This window comes from Panthera leo, chromosome C1, assembly GCF_018350215.1.
Source record: "Panthera leo isolate Ple1 chromosome C1, P.leo_Ple1_pat1.1, whole genome shotgun sequence".
Taxonomy (NCBI): domain Eukaryota; kingdom Metazoa; phylum Chordata; class Mammalia; order Carnivora; family Felidae; genus Panthera; species Panthera leo.
This window is the reverse complement of record NC_056686.1, coordinates 107,782,957-107,806,774: the sequence shown is the minus strand read 5'-3', so window position 1 is coordinate 107,806,774 and position 23,818 is coordinate 107,782,957. Positions and strand designations below refer to the sequence as shown.

General features: G+C 39.3%; 2 protein-coding genes across 2 annotated transcripts in view; one reads left to right on the top strand and one right to left on the bottom strand.

The window, feature by feature from the left end:
* The window catches only part of LOC122225973, a 249,376-nt gene that overhangs the window by 20,963 nt on the left and 204,595 nt on the right, over nucleotides 1-23,818 (bottom strand). The window contains exon 7 of the mRNA XM_042948654.1: nucleotides 1,202-1,374. Coding sequence (XP_042804588.1) covers nucleotides 1,202-1,374 — 173 coding nt within the window. The remainder of the gene's footprint in view (nucleotides 1-1,201; nucleotides 1,375-23,818) is intronic.
* On the top strand, nucleotides 20,862-23,135 carry LOC122228748 (F-actin-capping protein subunit alpha-1-like). The gene has a single exon (XM_042954028.1). The coding sequence runs from the start codon at nucleotides 20,862-20,864 to the stop codon at nucleotides 21,720-21,722; it is 861 nt and encodes a 286-aa protein (XP_042809962.1). The 3' UTR covers nucleotides 21,723-23,135.

Genomic DNA, 23,818 nt, shown 5'->3' with positions numbered 1-23,818 from the left:
CCACCAGGGCTGGGGCCCAAGACTGAGGAGGGCAGCCTGAGACTTCAAGAAAAACCATTATCTGTGAATTCTGCTTAAGAAGACATAATTTTAGGACATCTTCCATTCAAAATAACTTATGAGAAGCACTTAAAGAAAGGCTTTATGTATTGGAAAAATCAACTTATTTAACTTATTTGAATATGTATTCTTTAACAAATGGATCTTGAATAAAGCATTATTCAATGACTGTTTTAAATCATTTATTCAGAGCTGGGCCTGGGGAAAGAGTTCATCCACCATCAACAGTTTGTAACCATCTGTCCAGTAAGTAGGTAATAAGGACAGGACACTCCTTGAGGGTTTCTGAGAAGCCCACCAGCCCACTCATTCACTCAAACTGTAAATTGATCCCTTCCGAGGTGTAAGATCCTGGGTGGTCAGATTCTGGTTTTGATGAAGCATTAATAGATAGTAGCTCATGACTAGGAAGAGAACATGGTGTTGTTATGGATGTGGGTTATGGACCACATTATGTTTAATGCCCCCCACCCCCGAATTAAAAGCGAAGAAGGGGAGAAAATAGGAGTATAAGTGATAAAAAGAGAGGAGTCAAGGTCTCAAAATTTCTCTGTCCTTGGACAATGCAGAAGGAGTCCTCGGTATGGGAACCAGTTTTGCCTAGAGGAAGTTTGTCACTAATTTCTTCTGCGTAGGTAGGAACAGAAAGAGAAAAAAAAGAGTAACTTGCACACAGTTGTCATAGCAACCATAATAAGTTTTGAGCTCTAGGAGTCAACAGGAAAGAAATCAATTTTCACTTGCCTCACTCCCCTCCTGTCCTGAAAACTTCTTGGAGGGAGGGGGCTAAGCCCTGGCCTTCCTTCCACCAAGCAGAGTTCCTGCATCCAGGAATTGGGTAGGATAGACCAGTACACTTTGATTGTAGGTCCTGAGTCATGCCTGCCATTCTGGGTTCCCTGTAGGTCCATAATGGCAGAGGGGTGGGCTCTGTATTTGGGCTAGCTCTGCTAGCAGATACCACATCCTAAAGGGAGAACCACAGGCTCAAATGGTGTTGTGTGCATGCTGGTGCCACTGCCATCTGCTTGGAACACAGAGCCTGTGGACATCTAGGTCTGTGTGAGCATGCTGGACTCATCCTGACAGCCAAGCAATCTGTCCCAGTCCCTTCCCTTCACCCATGCAGCCCTGACCTTACCTCATTGATGGCCAGCTGCTCACCACCCCCTCCAGGGTGGCTGTAGTGGTGGCTGGAGCTGTGCAGGTCCTCATACAGGTCCTCCTCACTCCCTGCCTCGTCAGCACGGATGGCCGGGTCCAGAACTCCATCAGGGATAGCTGGAAGGAGAGACACCAGCTGGCAAAGAGGAGCTGAGGAAGAGGGACAGGCAGAGAAGGAGATCACCTTTTTCAGGATAAATGCTCCTTCGAGAGGAGGGAGAAGACCTGGGAACTAGTTTCTCAAACCATTTTTTGCTGCAAAATCGTTGTCTAGTTGAAAGAGGGCACTGGTTGACTTTCACCCCATCACTGTTAATCACCATTCAATTCCCACCAACTCCATAAACAAGGAAACTCATATATCTGCCAGAGCATGGCATTCAAGAGCCCCTCCATCTGAACCAACATGCCAAGTCTGATAGAAGGCCCTTAAGAATAATGCTAACAATTTATTATGAAATATATATATATATATATATATATATATATATATGAATATATGTATTTGGAGATATATATATATATATATATATATATATATATCTCCAAAGAAATATAGTATATACATTTAAATATAGGTAGAAAATTAATAAAATGAACTCCCATAGTACTTACTCTGTTTAAGAAAAACACCAGAGTCTTAGAATTGAACCACCTGTATGCCCTACTCCAATTGCATTCCCCTCTCTTCTCTCTTTCCTTTAGGGCTATCCAATATTTCAAAGTTCTATAAATCATACCCATGCTGTATTTAGCATTTATTTCTGTCAAGTTTTGCATGGTTTGACCTTACATAAATGGGACCATCCAGTAGCTTCTCTTTGACTGACTGACCTTTCTTTCTTTCTTTCTTTGTTTCTTTCTCAATTCAATTTTTTTTTTTTTTTTTTTTTTACTCAACAGCTTTTTTTTGGGTTATGCAGCTGTGACTGATTCAGTCTCACTGCTGCACAATCTTGCATTTTATGAATACGTCACATTTTACATACCCATTGCACTGCTGGAGACATTGGGTGCTTTTCTGTGTTGTTGCCAGTGTGAACGATGGCATTGCAAACATACCTACAAACCTCCTGGGCACATGTCTTAGAATTTCACCTCGGATGGTGTTTCTCAACTCTTTCTCATTATTAACCCCTAAAGAGCCTTTTATACATGGTTTTCCTAATCATCTCAATGAAAATTTAATACTACAAATACACCTTGTGTTTGTTTTATGTTCTGTGGCTCTTTGGAAAGCCACAAACTATCATAATACCTAAGATTTTTGCCCCCTTTGGCAAAATTATTACCCCTGGTGTGAAGTCATGCTCTAGGGGGCAGGTGCCCAGGTTTGGCATTCCTGGGTTGTAGGTATGCCAAACTGTTTCCCAAAGCTATTCTACCACTTAAGACCTCCGACAGTGTGTATGAATGTTCCCACCACTCTGAGGACTGGCATTGTCAGACATTGTTGACAGGCTGATGGGTATGGAATCATATCTTACTGTGGTTTGAATTCACCCGTCTCTGATCACTAATGAGGTAAACACACCTTATCTATACTTATGAGTCACTAGTATCTCCTTTCATATGAAATATCTATGTCAACTGAGCTTGTTGGTCTTTAATGTAATCATTAATGTAAAAAAAGTTTATTTCTATGTATATATATATATGTACATACACTGCTCTCATTCTCCATACTAAATCTTTGTCACCCACATGTATCATAAATATGGTCTCCCACTTTGTGGCTTGTCCTGTCTCCTAATTTATCAATCTTGTCCTATATGGTTTTGTGTTTAGGAAACTCTTCCCTACCTCAAAGTTACAATATTTTCCTATGTTATTCTTCAATGTTTTATAGTGTTTTTGTTTTGTTTTGTTTTAAGTAGGGCTCATGCCCAGCATGGAGCCCAACATGGGGCTTGAACTCATGGTTCTGAGATCAAAACCTGAGCTGAGATCAAGAGTCAGACACTTAACTGACTGGGCCCCCCAGGTACCCCCTATAGTTTTTCTTTTGACATTAAGTTTTTATGCAATTGGGAATATATTTGTGTATTGTTTATCGTGTATTGTGTGGGTTGGAATCTGTGGTACTGTGATTTATAATAAGAAATTTGTATTTGGTCTTCCACCCGGTCCAGGCAAAGACCTCCTAAAACCCTTGGGAATATCCAGTGATAAGAGAGATAAAGGTTTTTTGTTACGTTAATCTGACTTCCAGAAAGCCCCTAGGTAACCTAGGGATGGGGATGGTTGCCAGGGAAACAACCCTGAGATTAGAGGTTTAGAATTTTTAGTCCCATCCCCCAACCTACTTCTGGGGCAGGGAGAGGGGTTGGAGGTTGAGGTAATAGCCAATGGCCAATGATTTAGTCAATCATGCCTGCATAATGAAGCCTCTATAAAAACCCAAAGGACAGTGTTTGGAGAGCTTTCTGGTTGGTGAACACACAGAGACTGGGAGAGTGGCATACCTGGAGAGGGCATGGCAGCTCTGTGACCCTTCCCGCGTTACTTGCCTATACATGTCTTCCATTTCATTGTTCCTGAGTTATATCCTTTTATAATAAATCAGTAATCAGTCAGTAAAGTGTTTCTCTGAGTTCTGTGAGCTACTCTAGCAAATTACTTGAACACAAGGTGGGAGTCAGCTGGAACCTCCAATCTACAGCCTGTTGGTCAGAAGCACCTGGAGTTTGTGACTAGTGTCCAAAGTGGGAGAAGGGTAGTCGTACAGGACTGAGCCCTGTTAATCTGTGGGATCTGATGCTATCTCCAGGTAGAAAGTGTGAGAATTGAGTTGAATCGTAGGACACCTCACTGGTGCCTGAGAATTGCTTGGTGGTGGGAGCACACATGATAATGGGGTCCAGAACCTTTAGAATCCAATTTCATTTTTTCTGTAAAGATAAGCGATTGTCTTAGCACTATTTGTGGAATAGATGGTCCTTTCCTATGGATCCATAATGTTTGCTCTGTCCTTAAATCAAGTTGTTGACTCTATTCTTGTGGGAGGCAGAGTAATGGACCCCCAAAGATGTCAAAATCCTAATCCCTGGAGTCCATGAATATGTTATTTTACATGACAAAGAGGAATTAAGGTTGCAGATGGAATTAAGTCTGCAAACCAGCTGACCTCAAAATAGGGAGATTATCCCGGATTACCCGGGTGAGCCAAACATAGGTGAAAATATTAACTTTCAAGACTCACCTCAAGCATTACCTCCTCTGTGCAAGTCTTATTAGACATCATCACTCCAAGGACTGACATCGGCTTCTATTTCACTCCCGAGGTGCTTTGTACAGACAATGGTTATGGCATTTATCATACGTCCCCTATATATTGCATTGTCTGACTGTCTCTCCCAAAGGCAGTAGCCATGCCTTATTCATTGATGTAGACTTCTGTAAGTGTTAAAGAAATGAATGAGTAGACAGATGGGTGGGAGAATGGTGTACAGCGGAATGACAGAACAGATGAATAAAAAAGTGGAGAGATGAATAAATGAACGCAGAGAGGCCTAGAAGAGGAATAGTTGAAGGCAGAGCCTATGAGGCCTGGCAGAGCCAATACCAGGAATACAGTTAAAGTTCCATGCATGTGGCTGAATATGGAAACAGAAGCATGTGACTTGAGAGCAACATCCTGTCCCTGGAACTGACCCGAGAAAGCCCTCTGCTCTAGCCTGGCAGCAATGGTCTGAGCCCAGCTTGGGGGCAGGAGCTAATAGTTCTGCCACTGACCCACGCAATCAAGAGTCCCAAGGAACCCTCATCATTTTTATTTGATTTATGTTTTTAAATTGTTTTATAATGGAAAGTTTGAAATATGTACAAATGAAGAGATGACAGTGTAAATGAATCTTGTACACCCATCATCCAGCTTCAACAATTCTCAACATGAGGGCAATCTTGCTTCATCTTTATCCCCTCTCCACAGATCCAGGATATGACATAATTCCATCTGTAAATACTGTAGTATATATTTATAAGAGATGAGGACTCTGTCTTTATAAAAAATGTAGCTGCAATACACATCTAAAACAAACTATAATCCATCAAAGGTTGTCTGAGTGGCATACCTTCTCCTCTAGAGCATTAAAAAAACTTTTTATTTTGAAATAACCATAGAGTGTAGGGAATTTGTAACAGTAGTGAAGAGGTCTTGTGTACCCTTCACACAGTGATTACAGCTTATGGAATTCTAATATAATATCACAGCCAGGAAAATGACCTTGGTACAATGTGTGTATATGGTTCTAAGTCATTTTATCACCTGTGTAGATTTGTGTAACCACCACAGCAACCAGTATGTAAGCTTTAGAGGTTGACTTTTTCACTCAGCCAAAGGCCCTTGAGGTCTGTCTGAGTTGTTTGTATTTAAACCTCATTCCTTTTTATTGCTTACTAGTATTCCATGCAATGGGTTTACAGGTTTGTTTAACTATTCAGCCCACTGACGGACATCCAAGTGATTTCCAATTTTACACTGTTACAAATAAAGGTACTATGAACAAGTTTTCATTTCTCTGGGATGAATGTAATTGCTCAGGAGTGTAATTGCCAGGTCATATGGCAGAGCTCAAGGAAGGGCTTGACCTCACGAACTGTGAGATCATGACCTGAGCTGAAATCCAGAGTCGAACATTCATCCGACTGAGCCACCCTGGTGCCCCAAGTGTTTAGTTTTTTAAGAAACTGCAGAACAGTTTTCCAGAGTAGTGGTACCATTTTACATACTCACCAGTAATGTACATTTCTCAAGAATCCTTACCTGAATTTCGTATTGTCACAATTTTATATTTTAGACATTCTGATAGGTGTACAGTGATATTGCATCATGGTCTTATTTTGCATTTCCCAAAGGGCAGGTGCTGTTGAACATTTTTTGATGTGATTATTTGTCATCCATATATTTTTAATGGTGCAGTATTCCTTCAGGTTTTTTTTTTTTTTTGCCTCTTTCCTAATTAGATTGTTTATTGCTTTAATGTGGAGATTTGAAAATTCTTAAAAAACCCTTTTTTTTTATCAAGTAAACTCTGCCCTCACCATGGGGCTTCAAATCATGATCCCAAAATCAAGAGTCATGTGCTCTCCCAACTGAACCAGTCAGGTACCCCTGAAAATTCTTTTTTCTTTTTTTTTATTTAAAATGTTAAATTATATATATTTTTAAATATTTTATTTTTAAAGTTTATTTATTTATTTATCTGTGAGAAAGTTATTTATTTATTTATTTATTTATTTATTTATTTATTATTTATAATATGAAATTTATTGTCAAATTGGTTTCCATACAACACCCAGTGCTCATCCCAAAAGGTGCCCTCCTCAATACCCATCACTCCTCCCTCCCTCCCTCCCACCCCCCATCAACCCTCAGTTTGTTCTCAGTTTTTAAGAGGAGTCTCAGTTTTTAAGAGTCTCTTATGGTTTGGCTCCCTCCCTCTCTAACTTTTTTTTTTTTCCTCTCCTTCCCCTCCCCCATGGTCTTCTGTTAAGTTTCTCAGGATCCACATAAGAGTGAAAACATATGGTATCTGTCTTTCTCTGTATGACTTATTTCACTTAGCATAACACTCTCCAGTTCCATCTACGTTGCTACAAAGGGCCATATTTCATTCTTTCTCATTGCCACGTAGTATTCCATTGTGTATATAAACCACAATTTCTTCATCCGCTCATCAGTTGATGGATATTTAGGCTCTTTCCATAATTTGGCTATTGTTGAAAGTGCTGCTATAAACATTGGGGTACAAGTGCCCCGATGCATTAGCACACCTGTATCCCTTTGGTAAGTTCCTAGCAGTGCTCTTGCTGGGTCATAGGGTAGATCTATTTTTAATTTTTTGAGGAACGTCCACAATGTTTTCCAGAGTGGCTGCACCAGTTTGCTTTCCCACCAACAGTGCAAGAGGGTTCCCGTTTCTCCACATCCTCTCCAGCATCTATAGTCTCCCGATTTGTTCATTTTAGCCATTCTGACTGGCATGAGGTGGTATCTGAGTATGGTTTTGATTTGTATTTCCCTGACGAGAAGCAACGTATTTATTTATTTTGACACAGGGAGAGAGAGAGAGTGCAAGTGGGGGAGGCTCTGCACTATCAGTGTGGGGCCTGATGCAGGGCTCAAACTCTTAAACTGTAAGATCATGACCTGAGCCAAAGTTGGATGCTTAACCAACTGAGCCACCTGGGCACTCCTAAAGATTTTATTTAACTAATCTCCACACACAACATGGGACTTGAACTCACAACCCTAAGATTAAGAGTCTCATGCTCTACTGACTGAACCAGCCAGGTACCCCTGAAAACTCTTTATATTTTCTAGATGTGAGTCCTTTGTCAGATATGTGATTTGAAAATATTTTCTCTTAGCAGCTTATTTTTTCATCCTCTTAATAAAGGTTTTCATGGGGCACCTGGGTGGCTCAGTCGGTTGAGCGAATGACTTCAGCTCAGGTCACGATCTCGTGGTCCGTGAGTTCAAGCCCCGTGTCGGGCTCTGTGCTGACAGTTCAGAGACTGGAGTTTGTTTCAGATTCTGTGTCTCCCTCTCTCTGACCCTCCCCCGTTCATGCTCTGTCTCTCTCTCTCTCAAAAATAAATAAACGTTAAAAAAAAATTAAAAAAAAACAAAGGTTTTCATGAAGAAAAATTTTAAATTTTGATAAAGTTCAATTCATTGATTTTCCCTTTTATGGATCATGCTTTTGGAATCATGTCCTAAGAACTCATCACAAACCCTAGTTCTAAAATATTTTCACTTATGTTGTCTTCTAAAAGTCTTTTACCTTTTACATGTAAATCTATGATCCATTTTGAGTTGGGTTTTGTTTTGTTTTGTCAACTGTTGTATACCTACATAAACTAGATGATATGGACAAATTCTTAGGAACACACACTTACCAAAACTGACTAAAGAAGAATCAGAAAATCTGAATATACCTAAAATTAGTAGGGAGATTGAAGCAGTAATCAAAAGCTACCCAAAAGAGAGAAGCCTAAGAGTAGATGGCTTCACTAGTGAATTCTACCAAACACATGAATAAAAATTAGCACCAGGGACAGCTGGGTGACTCAGCTGGTTAAACGTCCGACTTCAGCTCAGGTCATGATCTCATGAAACGTGGGATTGAGCCCTGCATCTGGCTTTGCACTGATAGCTCAGAGCCTAGAGCCCGCTTAGGATTCTCTCTCTTTCTCTGCCCCTGCTCTGCTCATGTGTGCATGTTCTCTCTGTCTCTCTATCTCTCTCTCTCAAAATAAATAAACATTAAAAAAGGAAATAATAAAAATACTTAGGAATAAGTTTAACCAAGAAGGCAAAAGATGTGTACACTGAAAATTACAAAACGCTGCTGAAAGGCATTACAAAAAATATAATAAATGGAAAGACATTTTGTATTCATGAAATGGTAAAGTTAATATTAAGATGACATTACTATGCAAAGCAATCTACAGATTCAATGTAACCTCCATCAAAATCCCAATGGCATTTTTACAGAAATAGAAAAACTCCTCCTAAAATTTATATAGAATCTAAAGGGACCCTGAATAGCCAAAATTATCTAAAAAACAAAACAAAACAAAACCAAAAACAAAACCTTTAAAATTAAGTTAGAGGACTCACATTTCCTGATTTCAAAACTTACTAGACAGCCACAGTAATCAAACAGTGAGCCCTGTCCTAAGGATAGACATATGAGCCAAAAGAATAAAACAGAGATCCCAGAAATAAACCCTCATTCATACATATAGTCATTTGATTTTTGACCAAGATGCCAAGACAGTCAGTGAGGGGAAAAGATAGTCTTTTCAACAAACAGTGTTGGGAAACTGAAATTCTGCATTCAAAAGAATGAAGTTCAATCCTTACCTTATATCATACACAAAAATTAATTCAAAATGAATCAAAGACCTAAATATAAGAACAAAAACTGTAAGACTCTTAGAAGAAAACAGAGGAAAGTCTTTAAGACTTGGATGGGAGAATGGTTTCTTGCATATGACTAAAAGTATGGGTAACAAAAGAAAAAATAGATAAACTGGACTACATCAAAATTTGAAAGCATTGTGTATCAAAGGATAGTCTCGAGAGTGAAAAGGAAGCCCACAGAATGGGAAAAAATAATTGCAAATCACATACCTGATAAGAGATTAATAGGCAGAATATATAAAGAACTCCTATAATTCAAGAACAAGGACAACAACAAACTGAATAAAAAATGGGCAAAAGTCTTGAGTAGATATTTCTTCAAAGAAGATACACAAATGGCTAATAAAGACATAAAAGAATGTCAACATCAGTAATAATTAGGGAAATGCAAATCAAAACCACAGTGATAACCACTTCACACCCTTTATGATAACTATGATTAAAAAAACCAAAAAACAAAAAATGGAAATAGCCAGCACTGAAGAAGACTGAACGAACTAGGACCCTTAGGCACTGCTGACAGGAAAGTTAACAGTGCAGCTTCTGTGGAAAACAGTTTGGCAGGTCCTCAAAAACCAAAACATAGACTTACCATATGACTTAACAACTCCACTTCTAGGTATAGACCCAATAGGATTGAAATCAGACTCAAACAGATACTTATGCACCGATATCCAGAGCAATATTATTTACAATAGCCCAAAGTGGAAAACAACCCAAATGTCCACCAACAGATGAATGGATAAACAAAATGCAGTATATACATACAACAGAATATTATTATTCAGCCATAAAGAGGAATGGAGTTCTGATACATGCTACAACATGGATGAACCTTGAAAACACTATGCTAAGTGAAATAAGCCAGACACAAAAGGACACATATTGTATGATTCCATTTATATAAGGTACCTAGAATAGGCAAATTCTTAGTGACAGAAAGTAGATTAGAGGTTACAAGGGGCTATAGGGATAAATTACTGCGTAATAGTTAAAAGAGTTTCCATTTGGGGTGATGAAAAACTTGGTGATATATAGTGGTGATGGTTGCACACATAAAAATAATTAATACCACTGAATTATACAATTAAAGTGGCAAATTTTATAATATATATTTACCACAATTTAAAAAATTACTAATATATACCACAAACCACTGAATTTTATACTTAAGTGGGTGAGTTGTATGGTATGTGGCTTATATCTCAACAAAGCTGTTTAAAACATTGGTTGGCTATTTTTGTTTGGCACTATTTCTGAATACTCTGCTCTGTTCCAATGATCTATTTGTTTATTCCTCCAATACCACACAGTCTGTACCATATAGTATTCTGTAGCTGTATAATAATTTTTGAAATTTGGTAGAGTGGTTCCTCCTACTTTATTCCTCTTTTTCAGAATTGTTTTAGCTATTCTCATTTCTTTCCCTTTTATATAAATTTTAGAATAATCTTGTCTATAGTTAAAAAAATACTATAGTTGCTGAGATTTGATAGAAATTGCATTAAAACTGTGGATCAATTTGGAGATAACTGACATCTTTACTCTGTTGAGTCCTCTAATCTGTGAACATAAAATATCTCTCAATAATTTAGATCTTTGATTTCTTTCACACTGCATTATTTTAAAGTAAATCTCACACATCATATAATTCAATCTGTAAATACTATAGAATATGTCTTAAAGATACAGACTCTCTGTCTCTGTCTCTGTCTCTCTCTCTCTGCCACACCTTCTTCTCTAGGGAATTTAAAAATCAGTGGTCTTGGGGGAAATAAAGCTCATTGTAAGAGTCCCTACTTTCCTTGCCTTTTTTCTTAGCCAGTCCCAGCTGGAGTCTCAGCAGCTCACAGGAGGATTGCTCACCTAGCAAACTTGCAGCTCAGGAGAAAAGAAAAGTGTTTCAACATGAGTGTCCCAATATTTTTATTCATTGTCTAATATCCAGCTTCCATCACCCAGGTCTAGAATGGAGGTAGTGTTTGCATTAAAAGGAAAGAGGGGGAAATTTCTGGGAGTGAGTGGAGGCCATAGTGGGAGAATGACCCCAGGACTAAGTTAGGGAACCCAGGCCCTGGCTGGTCTGTACAAATGGGCAGGGACAGAGTTGTCACCTTCTCTCTGAGAGGTAGCCCAAACCCCTTTCTTACAAAGCAAGGCCAAGTGGAAGATTCACATGTAGTTGGCTTAAATGAAAGTGCTAAAGAGGGGAAGCAAGTGTACCACAAGCATCTTTGGGTAAATAAATACACGACCACAACATGGCCTGGTCAACACGACCAAGCCATGGCCTTGGTCACGACCAAGGTCAGTTGTGACCTAAATTTTTAATTTGTATGTAGGAAGACAAGTCAGCTGTCTGATCCACTCTAAGAATCTAACAATTTAGAACACTGAAACAGCAAAAGAACCAAGAAATCTGGATTCTAGATAAAGGTCAGCAAGGCCTTTGTACCTCTGATAAACAAACAGCACCCAAACTATTCCTTGTCTCCACTTATAAGGAAAGGCCACGGTTTTGCCAACAAGTGGAGACAGTCCCAGGGGAATCTTTTCGGTGCTGCTCTAGACCTCTGGAAATTACAGTTCTCAAAGTGTGGTCCCCAGACATTAGCATCACTTGGGAACTCGTTACAGATACGGTTTCTGGGGTTCCCAGGACCTCTGGGGTGGAACCCAGCAGGCAGAGCTGAAAGTCTGAGATTGCTGCTCTCAGTCAAGAGTCCTTAACAAAGTGACTTAACTAACTGCCAGGAAATTTCTGCTCCAGCAGATCAGGAAATACATTCTTTAGGGGGTGGCCTCAGGGCACTTTTAGAAACCTGTAAAGAGACTGGCACATAGTTGCAGAGTAAAAACAGGAACTCGAGAATGTCGGAGCATCTGGAGTGGTGAAGGGAGCCTCAGCTGTTCCCCAGGCACTGGCCAGGGGGTCCACTTACTATGCATTTGCTTCTTTCTTTCTGAATTCACTCAGAAGTACTCAGTGCTCATTGTGTGTGTACCATTAGATACACACTGGGTTCTGAGGATGTGGTGTGAAGAAGACAGACACACTCCTTGCTCTTGTGGGGATCAGTGTCTGGAGGGAAACAGGAATGGAACCATTGACAAGTGGCAGAGCTGCGGAAGAGCAAGCCCAGGAGACATTGGCCAAGCCTGGAACGTGCTGAACACCTCGAGGTTTCAGGACCAGGGGCAAAGGGTGTTCCAGGCAATGGGGGCAGCAGCATCAGGCCCCAGAAACAAGAGGGTGGGGCTGTCCAAGGACATGCAAGAGTCGTGGAATTCCAGGAATAGAGAAAGGGAAAGGGAAGGACGAGGCAAGGTCTGATGGTCACTTCTTGGGGAGGACAGCTGGTGCAAACAGCATTGTCCTAGGCAGCCCCTTGCTTAGCAACTGAAGTAAATTCTCAGGTCTGTCACCACATAGGCTTTTTACTACATCCTAGTGACATGGACAGAAAAGGTTAAATTATGTAACTCGTTCTACAGATGAGGAAGTGGGGACTCAGAGAGGTAATGTTCCTTTCGAAAAATCACCCCGCTGGCAAGGAGCCAAAGCTCGGACACCAGCCAGATCTCTGGGCTGTTTTCACCGAACTGAGTTTGTTTGAATTGAGTTTGTTTACATTTATTTCTCTTCTTCTGCACGAAGGGTTCCTGCTGATGGCAAGTCAGACAAGGGATGGTAAGGTTTGTGTTGATTGTTAAAGGAGCACATAGCATAGGCAGTGCCCATGCATTCATTAATAACCTACTGCCTGCCCTGCATCGTCTAGCAGTAACCAGGTGCAGCAGACACTTCCTGCACTGTGTCTGAGGCCAGGTCTGGGGTCAGGAGTGTGGATCTAGGTGGGGAGGGGCCTGCACTGTGTCCCAGGCCAGGTCTGGGGGCCAGGAATGTGGATTAGGGTGGAGAGCGAGGGGCATCCTCTCAGGCCAGCCCCCACTGGTCTCGATGCCAGGCTGTCCTGACATGATTAATCTCTCTTCATGAGCTCTTGTTTGCACTGGTGCCTTTGCTCATGAGTTGGAGTTTGACTTCTGCCCTAAATCCTTTCCAGCTTCCAGGGTTAAAACAGTTTTTTTTTGATTAATAGATTTTGTTAGAAATTTTAGCTTTCCAGAACAATCAAGCAGATAATAAAGTTTCCATATACCCCACACCCAGTTTCCCTTATTATTAAGATCTTGAGCTACATTAGTTACAAAAGTGAACCAATACTAATACATATTATTAACTAAAGTCCCTCCTCTCTTCAGCTTTTCCTCAGTGATTCCTTAATATCCTTTTTCTGTTCCAGGATCCTATATCACATTTAGTGATCTCCACAGATCAAGATTTTTTATTTAGGTGCACAAAGGTTCACTTATTTAAGCTTCTGAGAGTTTTGTTCATCTGGCAAATAAAACTTTATGGCATCTATAGCACCAAACCTGAATGCCCTCTGTCCCACAAGGCCTGCTTGCAGGGTTTTACCATAGGAAAGACCTGAACATCTCTTGTCCCTTCTAGTCTCCTGTCCTTTTATGGAGAGAGAAAATAACTTTTTTCTGAACATTTAGAATGTGCTGGTTGCTTTACACATCAGATTCAAGCCTACCTATGAGATGGGTAATATTAGACACATCACATAGATAAAGACTTGAGGCCCCCAGAGTTAAGATGCTTGTGAAGGTCTCACAGATAGCGAGCAGCAAAGGCAGGATAAAACTTGCCCAAATGCCCACATTCTTCCCTGAACCTCTCGAGGGCCTCCTTGCTGTCCTGCACTCATGAGCACACAGCCCCTCGTTTCCCTCTGGCCTTCGTGCCCGGCGATCACCCTCTTGCACCTGGCTGCATGGTGCTATGGTTCCGTATTACTCAAAGAATTAAGTACTTGGGAAATCAGTCAAAGTGCAGGTCTCCACATCTAAAAGAGGCTTTGTGATCACAATTACTTCAAAAAGCAATTACATTAAAAAATGTGACATGTAGGGGCACCTGGGTGGCTCAGTCCATTAAGCGTCCGACTTCGGCTTGGGTCATGATCTCATGGTTTGTGGGTTCTAGCCCCGCGTCAGGCTCTGTGCTGACAGCTTGGAGCCTGAAGCCTGCTTTGGATTCTGTGTCTCCCTCTCTCTCTCTGCCCCTCCCTCACTTGTGCTCTGTCTCTCTCTATCAAAAATAAACAAATGTAAAAAAATTTGACATGTCATGCTTTAGCAAGAAGTGAAGCATGGTTTTTGACACATGGCAATTTTATGTTAGGATGCTAAGGATGAGGTGCTAAGGATGTCAGTAACTGTTCCTCTAATACAGACTTGCAAAATTTACATAATGACTTTGATTTTGTATTTAATATGACCAGCCCACAATATAATACTCTAGATCATAGACTTTTGGAGTACAAATCCAAAGATAGAAATATCTTTGACCAAATTTTTGGTAAAGTTTTAGTAAATCAATATAATCCAATTATACTCTACAGAGTATTACTCTATAATTATTACTCTGTAGAGTAATCCAATTATTACTCTATAGAGTAATTATACTCTACAATATAGTAAAATACTGTCACATGGTTTAATGAAAGTTTTCATTTCTACCTCATTACCCTGCAATGCAATAGAATCATGTCATACATTACTGCAATAAATTTCACTGCAAAAAATTAAGTACCAAATAAAATATCATGATTGTTTATGGTAGGTTATAGTTGAGCCTGTTATTGAAATAAATTGGGGCTTTAAAATGATACAACTTTCTTCTTTTAGTGTACAGGCTGCTTAAGTTAAATGCAATAGCACAATCTCATGTTGTCTAAAAGGTGTTTGTGCACAAACATTTAAAGAAGACTTAATGGCAATCTTTCTCAAAGTCTTCCAAGAAACTGAAGAGGTAGGAACACTTCCAAACCCATTTTATGAGTCTGTAATTACCCTGATGCCAAAGCCAGACAAAGACAGAATATGAAAAGAAAACTGTAGACCAATAACCCTAATGAATATTGATGTAAAAGTCATCAACAAAATGCTAGTAAACCAAATTAGAGAATCATACACTACATTAGAAGAATTACAAACAATGACCAAGTAGGATTTACCCCTGGGATGCACAACTGGTTCAACAAATGATAATCAACAAATGTGATGCACCATATTAACCAAATAAAGTATAAGAATCACGTGATCATTTCAAGAGATGCCGAAAAAGTATTTGACAAAATTCACTACCCTGTCATGATAAAAAAATCTCAACAAACTAGGGATAGAAGTACCTCCACATGTATAAAGGCCATGTATAAATTTCCACAGCTGGCATGGTACTCAATGGTAAAAACATGAAAGCTTTTCCTCTGACGTCAGGAATGAGACAAGGATTGCCCACTCTGACCACTTCTATTCAACACAGTACTGGGAGTTCTAGCCAGAGTAACTAGGGGGAAAAAAAGGCATACAAACTGGAAAGGAAGTACAATTTTCCCTGCTTGCATTTTATTATCTTATATATAGAAAACCCTAAAGACTCTATTAGAAAAACTGTTAGAATTAATAAATGAATTCAGTGAAGGATGGATATACAAAATAAAGATACAAAAATCACTTGTGTTTTTATACACTAGCAAAAACCATCTGAAAAGAAAAGGAAAACAATTCCACTTAAAATAGTACCAAAAAAAAATACTTAGAAATGAGCCTAAGGAGAGGAAAGACTTGTCTACTAAAAACTACAAAACACTGAATAAAGAAATCAAAGAGACAAAAACAAACGGAAAGACAGCCTGTGTTCATGGACCAGAACACTTAATATTATTGAAATGTTCATACTACCCACAATGTAATCTCTATCAAAATCCAAAAGGCATTTCTTTAGAAATAGAAAAAAAAAACAATTGTATAATTCATATGGAAACACAAAAGATCACAAACAGACAAATCAGTCCAGAGAAAGAAGAACAAATCTGGAAGCATCACACTTCCTGATTTTAAACTATATTATGTTATAAAACTATACTACAGTAATTAAAACAATATGGTACTGACAGAGAGACAGACATGTAGACCAATGCCGCAGAACAGGGAATCCGGAAATACGCCCATGCGTATAGGGTCAACTGACATTTGACAAGGATGCCAAGAATGTACAATGATGAAAAGATAGTCTCCTTGACAGATGGGGTTGGGAAAACTGGATATCCATACATGAAGGAATGAAACTGGACCTTTATCTTACACCTCACACAAAGGTCAACTCAAAATGGATTAAAGACTTAGATGTAAGTCCTGAAACTGTAAAGAAGGAAACACAGGGGAAAAGCTTACAGCATTTGTGTTGGCAATGATTTAATGAGTATGACCCAAAAAGAACAAGGCAACAAAAACAAAAATAAGCAAGTCAGATTACATCAAATTAAGAAGCTACTGCTCCGCAAAGGAAACAGGTAACAAGGTGAAAAGGTAACCTATGGAATGGGAGATTTGCAAACCATATATCTGATAAAAAGTTAATCTCCAAAGGAACTCCTACAATCAATAGCAGAAATAACCCAATTAAAAAATGGGCTAAAGACCTGAATAGATGTCTTTCCAAATAAGATATACAAATGGCCAACAGGTAATAAAAAGGTGCCCCACATTACTAATTATCAGAGAAATACAAATCAAAACCACTGTGAGATATCACTTCACACCTGTCAGTGGCTAGTATCAAAAAAACCTAGAAGACAAGTGGAGACGATGCAGAGAAACTGGAACTTGTGTATACTCTTGATGGAAATGCAAAGTTTTGCAGCCATTATGGAAAACAGGATGGAGGTTCCTCAAAAAATTAAAAATAGAACTATCATATGATCTACTAATCCCACTTTTTTTTATGTTTATTTATTTTTGAATGAGAGAGAGACAGAGTGCAAGTGGAGGAAGGTGAGAGAGATAAGGAGACAGAATCCGAAGCAGGCTCCAGGCTCTGAGCTGTCAACACAGAGCCTGATACAGGACTTGAACTCATGAATTGTGAGTTCATGACCTGAGTCGAAGTTGGATGCTTAACAGACTGAGTCACCTAGGTGCCTTGAGGATTAGCCAATTTTGATTGAAGCTACTGGGAACCACTCATGTGGATGTTAATAACATGCACTGCTGGCCAAAGTAGTTGATGCAGAGAGAGGCATGTGTTTACATCCTGACATTTGAGGCTCAAGTCCTAGAATACTGCTGGAATCATTAAGACTTCCCAGAAATTCCATTTTTCTTCTTCTCTGCTACCATCCCTTTTCCTATCAATCCTGATACTGTCTATTCAAATGATCATAGTCTTTTAGACAGATAAAATAAATTTGCTCAAGGCTACTTTCCTCCCATTGTCAAAATATTTCCCATAAAAATCCTGGCCATGGGCATGAACACTGTGAAACTTAGAATAATCTGGGGGTGAGGTAAAAGGGTTAAAGTTGAGATAAAGAGGGCTAAAAGATCAGGTATGCTAACATGCTTGGACTCTTTTGTTTTAATACCAAGAAAATGCAGTCTAAACCTTTAAGATTCAGATTCAACAAATATTGCATTTATTCCTCTGTCATGTGAACTAAGTTATTTGTCTTCATTCTACATGAGAGAAATGCTGTAGCCTGGAGAGCTTTACCAGGTCACAGTGGTAAACTGTGGCAGAACTGACATACAAACTTGAGTCCTATGTCTTCAAGTCTGACACATATACCTCTGTACTACCAATTTACCCAGCTCTTGTTTTTTTCTTTTTCTGAAGACCTCTCCAGAATTAACTTAAAGACATTGTACATTTTGAATCTCCTTTTAAAACACAAATGTGAACGAATTTGATTTCTGAAGTAGAAAAGTCCCTTAAAATATGATAAAATGTAGGACTTTATTACCAAGTGTGCAAATAAATTAATCTTGGTTACAACACTAACACTCACTGTGACTTACACTCATCCTAAATTATTCTACTTCGAGGTGTTTAAGGTCAAGTAAAATGTATTTTCCCATGTCAGAGAATGTCAAAATATCTCCCTCAACTCAATAAATAAAATATTTTTATCTCAAAGGCTCCTAGTTAATAGTGCAATAAACTATCAGAAAAACTCTCCCATGGATAATTATACCCACTGAAAAAAATGTAGAAGTCAACAATTTGATGGCCCTGGAGAATGACCCAAAGCCAGAAGAAATTAGAGGTGAGAAAAACAGAACACTACTGGAGGAGTTTCCTGTCCTTCTAGCTTTTTGCCTTAAGGCAGGGTCCAAGAGCTCACTAAAACTCAGGTAGGAACCTGCGGTCACAGTCTCATTGTCAGGAGAATCAGAAAACAGGATTCAGGGTGATCATAAAAGCAGGAGTGAGGAAGACAATCCCAGAAAAGAGACAATTGAGAGGGAACAGCTACAAATAATTTCTGGGTGGAACTCTGCCCAAATCTCTGGCTGACTCCTGAACTCTGGAGGCATGGGAAAGATTAAGAAGTCTCGCTAGGGCTAAAAAACTGAACAGGAATGTGAAGTTCTAATTCAGTAAACTTAATTTCTTGCAAAAGAAAAAAAAAAACCATACTACTCTACAGAGAAACAGATTATAGAGACTCTACAATTTATCATTCAACAAGCAATATACAATCCAAATTTATTATACACATGAAGAAAAGGAAAATATGACTGGTTCTCAAGAGAAAAGTGAGTCAATTAGTGAAACCAACACTTAGATGATCCAGATGTCAGAATCAGCAAATAAGTTATTGTGATAATGCTCAAAAATATACAGGAAAACACGTTTCTAATGAATGAAGAAATAAGAAATGGCAAAGAAATGGAAATTCTAACAAAGAATCAAATGGATATTCTAGAACTGAAAAGTATAGTATGTTTAATAAAAAATATTCACTGGATGGGCTTATAGCACATTGGGGATATCAGAGGAGAGAGTCAGTGAATTTGTTTTTCTTGTTTGTTTGTTTTGTTTTTTTTAATATTTCTTTATTTTTGAGTGAGAGAGAGACAGAGTGCGAGCAGGGGAGGGGCAGAGAGAGAGGGAGACATAGAATCTGAGGCAGGTTCCAGACTCTGAACTGTCAGCACAGAGCCCAACGCAGGGCCTGAACTTGTGAACCGTGAGATCATGACCTGAGCTGAAGTATGACACTTAACCGACTGAGCCACCCAGGTGCCCCAAGAGTCAGTGAATTTGAATATAGACCAAAGAAATGATCCAATCTGAAAAAGAGATTTTAAAATGTTGGAAAATAATAAACAGCACCTTAGTGACTTGTGGGACAATATCAAATGGTTTAACATTTGATATTTAACATGAGAGAGTAAATGGGGCAGAAATAAATCTTAAGAAATAACAGCCAAAAATTTCACAAATTTGGTACAGATTCAAGGTTATCAGTGATCTCCAAGCAGTATAAATAGAAACATAATTAGACAGACCTTAGTTGAATGACAGTTGACTGATCATTATGAGGACAGAAATGTGTTAAGACTATGAATTCTTTGGCTCAGGTCATGATCTCACGGTTCGTGAGTTCAAACCCCATGTTGAGCTCTGTGCTGACATCTCAGAGCCTGGAGCCTGCTTTGGATTCTGCCTCCTTCTCTCTCTGCCTCCCCCTCCCCCCCCTCCCCCCCCCCCCCCACACACACTCTCTCTCTCTCTCTCTCTCCTTCAAAAATAACCATTAAATGGCACAAAAACAGACACATAGACCAATGGAATAGAATAGAAACCCCAGAACTAGACCCACAAACGTATGGCCAACTAATCTTTGACAAAGCAGGAAAGAATATCCAATGGAAAAAAGACAGTCTCTTTAACAAATGGTGCTGGGAGAACTGGACAGCAACATGCAGAAGATTGAAACTAGACCACTTTCTCACACCATTCACAAAAATAAACTCAAAATGGCTAAAGGACCTGAATGTGAGACAGGAAACCATCAAAACCCTAGAGGAGAAAGCAGGAAAAGACCTCTCTGACCTCAGCCATAGCAATTTCTTACTTGACACATCCCCAAAGGCAAGGGAATTAAACGCAAAAATGAACTACTGGGACCTTGTGAAGATAAAAAGCTTCTGCACAGCAAAGGAAACAACCAACGAAACTAAAAGGCAACGAACGGAATGGGAAAAGATATTTGCAAATGACATATCGGACAAAGGGCTAGTATCCAAGATCTATAAAGAGCTCACCAAACTCCACACCCGAAGAACAAATAACCCAGTGAAGAAATGGGCAGAAAACATGAATAGACACTTCTCTAAAGAAGACATCCGGATGGCCAACAGGCACATGAAAAGATGCTCAACGTCGCTCCGTATCAGGGAAATACAAATCAAAACCACACTCAGATATCACCTCACACCAGTCAGAGTGGCCAAAATGAACAAATCAGGAGACTATAGATGCTGGAGAGGATGTGGAGAAATGGGAACCCTCTTGCACTGTTGATGGGAATGCAAATTGGTGCAGCCACTCTGGAAAACATTGTGGACGTTCCTCAAAAAATTAAAAATAGATCTACCCTATGACCCAGAAATAGCACTGCTAGGAATTTACGCAAGGGATACAGGAGTACTGATGCAGAGGGGCACTTGTACCCCTATGTTTATAGCAGCACTCTCAACAATAGCCAAATTATGGAAAGAGCCTAAATGTCCATCAACTGGTGAATGGATAAAGAAATTGTGGTTTAGGCAGCCCAGGATGGCCGACTTCGAGGATCGGGTGTCGGATGAGGAGAAGGTACGCATAGCTGCTAAATTCATCACTCATGCACCCCCAGGGGAATTTAATGAAGTGTTCAATGATGTCCGGCTACTACTTAACAATGACAATCTCCTCAGGGAAGGGGCAGCACATGCATTTGCCCAGTATAACATGGATCAGTTCACGCCTGTGAAGATAGAAGGATATGAAGATCAGGTCTTAATTACAGAACATGGTGACCTGGGTAATAGCAGATTTTTAGATCCAAGAAACAAAATTTCCTTTAAGTTTGACCATCTACGGAAAGAAGCAAGTGACCCCCAGCCAGAGGATGTAGATGGAGGTCTGAAGTCTTGGAGAGAATCCTGTGACAGTGCTTTAAGGGCCTATGTGAAAGATCATTATTCCAACGGCTTCTGTACTGTTTATGCTAAAACTATAGATGGGCAACAGACCATTATTGCGTGTATTGAAAGCCACCAGTTTCAGCCTAAAAACTTCTGGAATGGTCGTTGGAGATCAGAGTGGAAGTTCACCATCACACCACCTACAGCCCAGGTGGTTGGAGTACTTAAGATTCAGGTTCACTATTATGAAGATAGCAATGTTCAGTTGGTTAGTCATAAAGATGTACAGGATTCAGTAACTGTTTCGAATGAAGTCCAAACTGCCAAGGAGTTTATTAAAATCATAGAGCATGCAGAAAATGAATATCAGACAGCAATTAGTGAAAACTATCAAACAATGTCAGACACCACATTCAAGGCCTTGCGCCGGCAGCTTCCGGTTACCCGCACCAAAATCGACTGGAACAAGATACTCAGCTACAAGATTGGCAAAGAAATGCAAAATGCTTAAAGGCTGAATGTAGGATTCTTCAGTATGTGGAAAGAAAGGATTCAACATGCGGTCATATGATAAATAAGTGATTTATAAACAAGAGTGATATTTTGCTAGGGCTTTCAAAGTTAACAGGTTTTCTAGCCTCATGGAATACTGTTGAACCTATAGCATCATCTTGATTCTTTTGTGTTCTCTGCCTTGTAATTTTCTGTTTTCACTATCTCTACTTGTAATTTTTTTTTTTTTTAATTCTGCCACATTTAATGATGGAGAGAGATCTATCCTGGAGTCATTTTACTGTTTAGAAAATGTTCCTAGCCATGAAGCCCTGTTATTGATACAGACAGGTAATATGCCCAGTACTTTTCTACCCCTATCCTTCAAAGCACTTCTGGTACTTTAGTGGTTTTTACTGATCCACCAACAGGTAAAGAGGCTATGCTACAAACTAGCTGAATGGAAGACACATTCATCCTTCTCCCTCTGACTGCTTTGATTATCATTTATAACATCTCATAACTGTAGTGTTCAAAAGTTTGGATTGGGCTTTTCAGGTCCTTTTGTGGGGGCAAAGGAAGTTTTCTGGAAATTCCATTATAGCCAGCTTCTCTGGGGAAGTTGTTTTTAAATCCAAAGACTTGAACCACATTCCCTGCACATGAACGTGTTTGCTTTTTTTCTCTTCCCTCATTGTCTCCTTCCCATCTAGTACCATTATAGTTATAGACATCTGCATTTTTAGAAGAGTTTTACCCATTTATTATTATTTTGTATTATTCAAGAACTGCTGACGTACTAGGGATGTAGTAGAGTATAAAACTTGAAAAATGCAGATGTTGAAGGAATAATAGTATCTCGTGCTTTAATACTTTGTGGCAGGATTATACTATAAGCAGATGATTCAAACAACTATGTAAATCACAAACACAAACAAAAAATGAACCAAAGTGAAAAGGATACGTTCCAGGCAGTATCTTTCTATTGTAACCTGTTATTTAAGGGAATACTAGTGATTTGTTCTAAATAGGATGTAAAACTTGTTCCAAATTACTTTTCCTCAGTCCTGCCTGCCAAGAACTTAAATGTAACTGTGATTCAGCAACCCTTCCCAGGTATATTGGCAGGTATATGTATGATCTCAGAATACACAGGTGACATAGATATGATATGACAGCTGGTAATGGTGGATTCATTTACATTGTTTACACTTCTATGACCAGGCCTTAAGGGAAGGTCAGTTTTTAAAAAACCAAATAGTGTCTTCCTACCTATCCAAATACATGTCAAAAAAGAAGGGTGTTTGTGCTTCAGCTTTGTTTTTGCTCAGTAATACAGTCAAGCAAGTTTGTTTCCAAGTGACCAGTTGAACTGTGTAAGCATTTTTGTTTATTTCAAATAAAATATATTTGTATTAAAAAAAAAAAAAAAGAAATTGTGGTTTATATACACAATGGAGTACTACGTGGCAATGAGAAAGAATGAAATATGACCCTTTGTAGCAACATGGATGGAACTGGAGAGTGTTATGCTAAGTGAAATAAGCCATACAGAGAAAGACAGATACCATATGGTTTCACTCTTATGTGGATCCTGAGAAACTTAACAGAAACCCATGGGGGAGGGGAAGGAAAAAAAAAAGAGGTTAGAGTGGGAGAGAGCCAAAGCATAAGAGACTCTTAAAAACTGAGAACAAACTGAGGGTTGATGGGGGTGGGAGGGAGGGGAGGGTGGGTGATGGGTATTGAGGAGGGCACCTTTTGGGATGAGCACTGGGTGTTGTATGGAAACCAATTTGACAATAAACTTCATATATTGAAAAAAAAGCAAAAAACAAAAAACCAAAATAACCATTAAAAAATAAAAAAAAAAAAAGGGGGATGCCTGGGTGGCTCAGTCAGTTAAGCATCCTACTAGTATCTCATGGTTCATGAGTTCAAGCCCCATGTTGGGCTCTGTGCTGACAGCTCAGAGCCTGGAGCCTGCTTTGGATTCTGCCTCCTTCTCTCTCTGCCCTTCTGCCTCTCACGCTCTGTTTGTCTGTCTCTCTTTCTCTCTCTCTGCCTCAAAAATAAATAAACATTAAAAATAAAAAGACTATCTTTGAATTGCTG

Excerpts from the sequence above, each read along its gene's own strand:
- LOC122228748 (XM_042954028.1), top strand. The coding sequence starts at position 20,862 with ATGGCCGACTTCGAGGATCGGGTGTCGGATGAGGAGAAGGTACGCATA.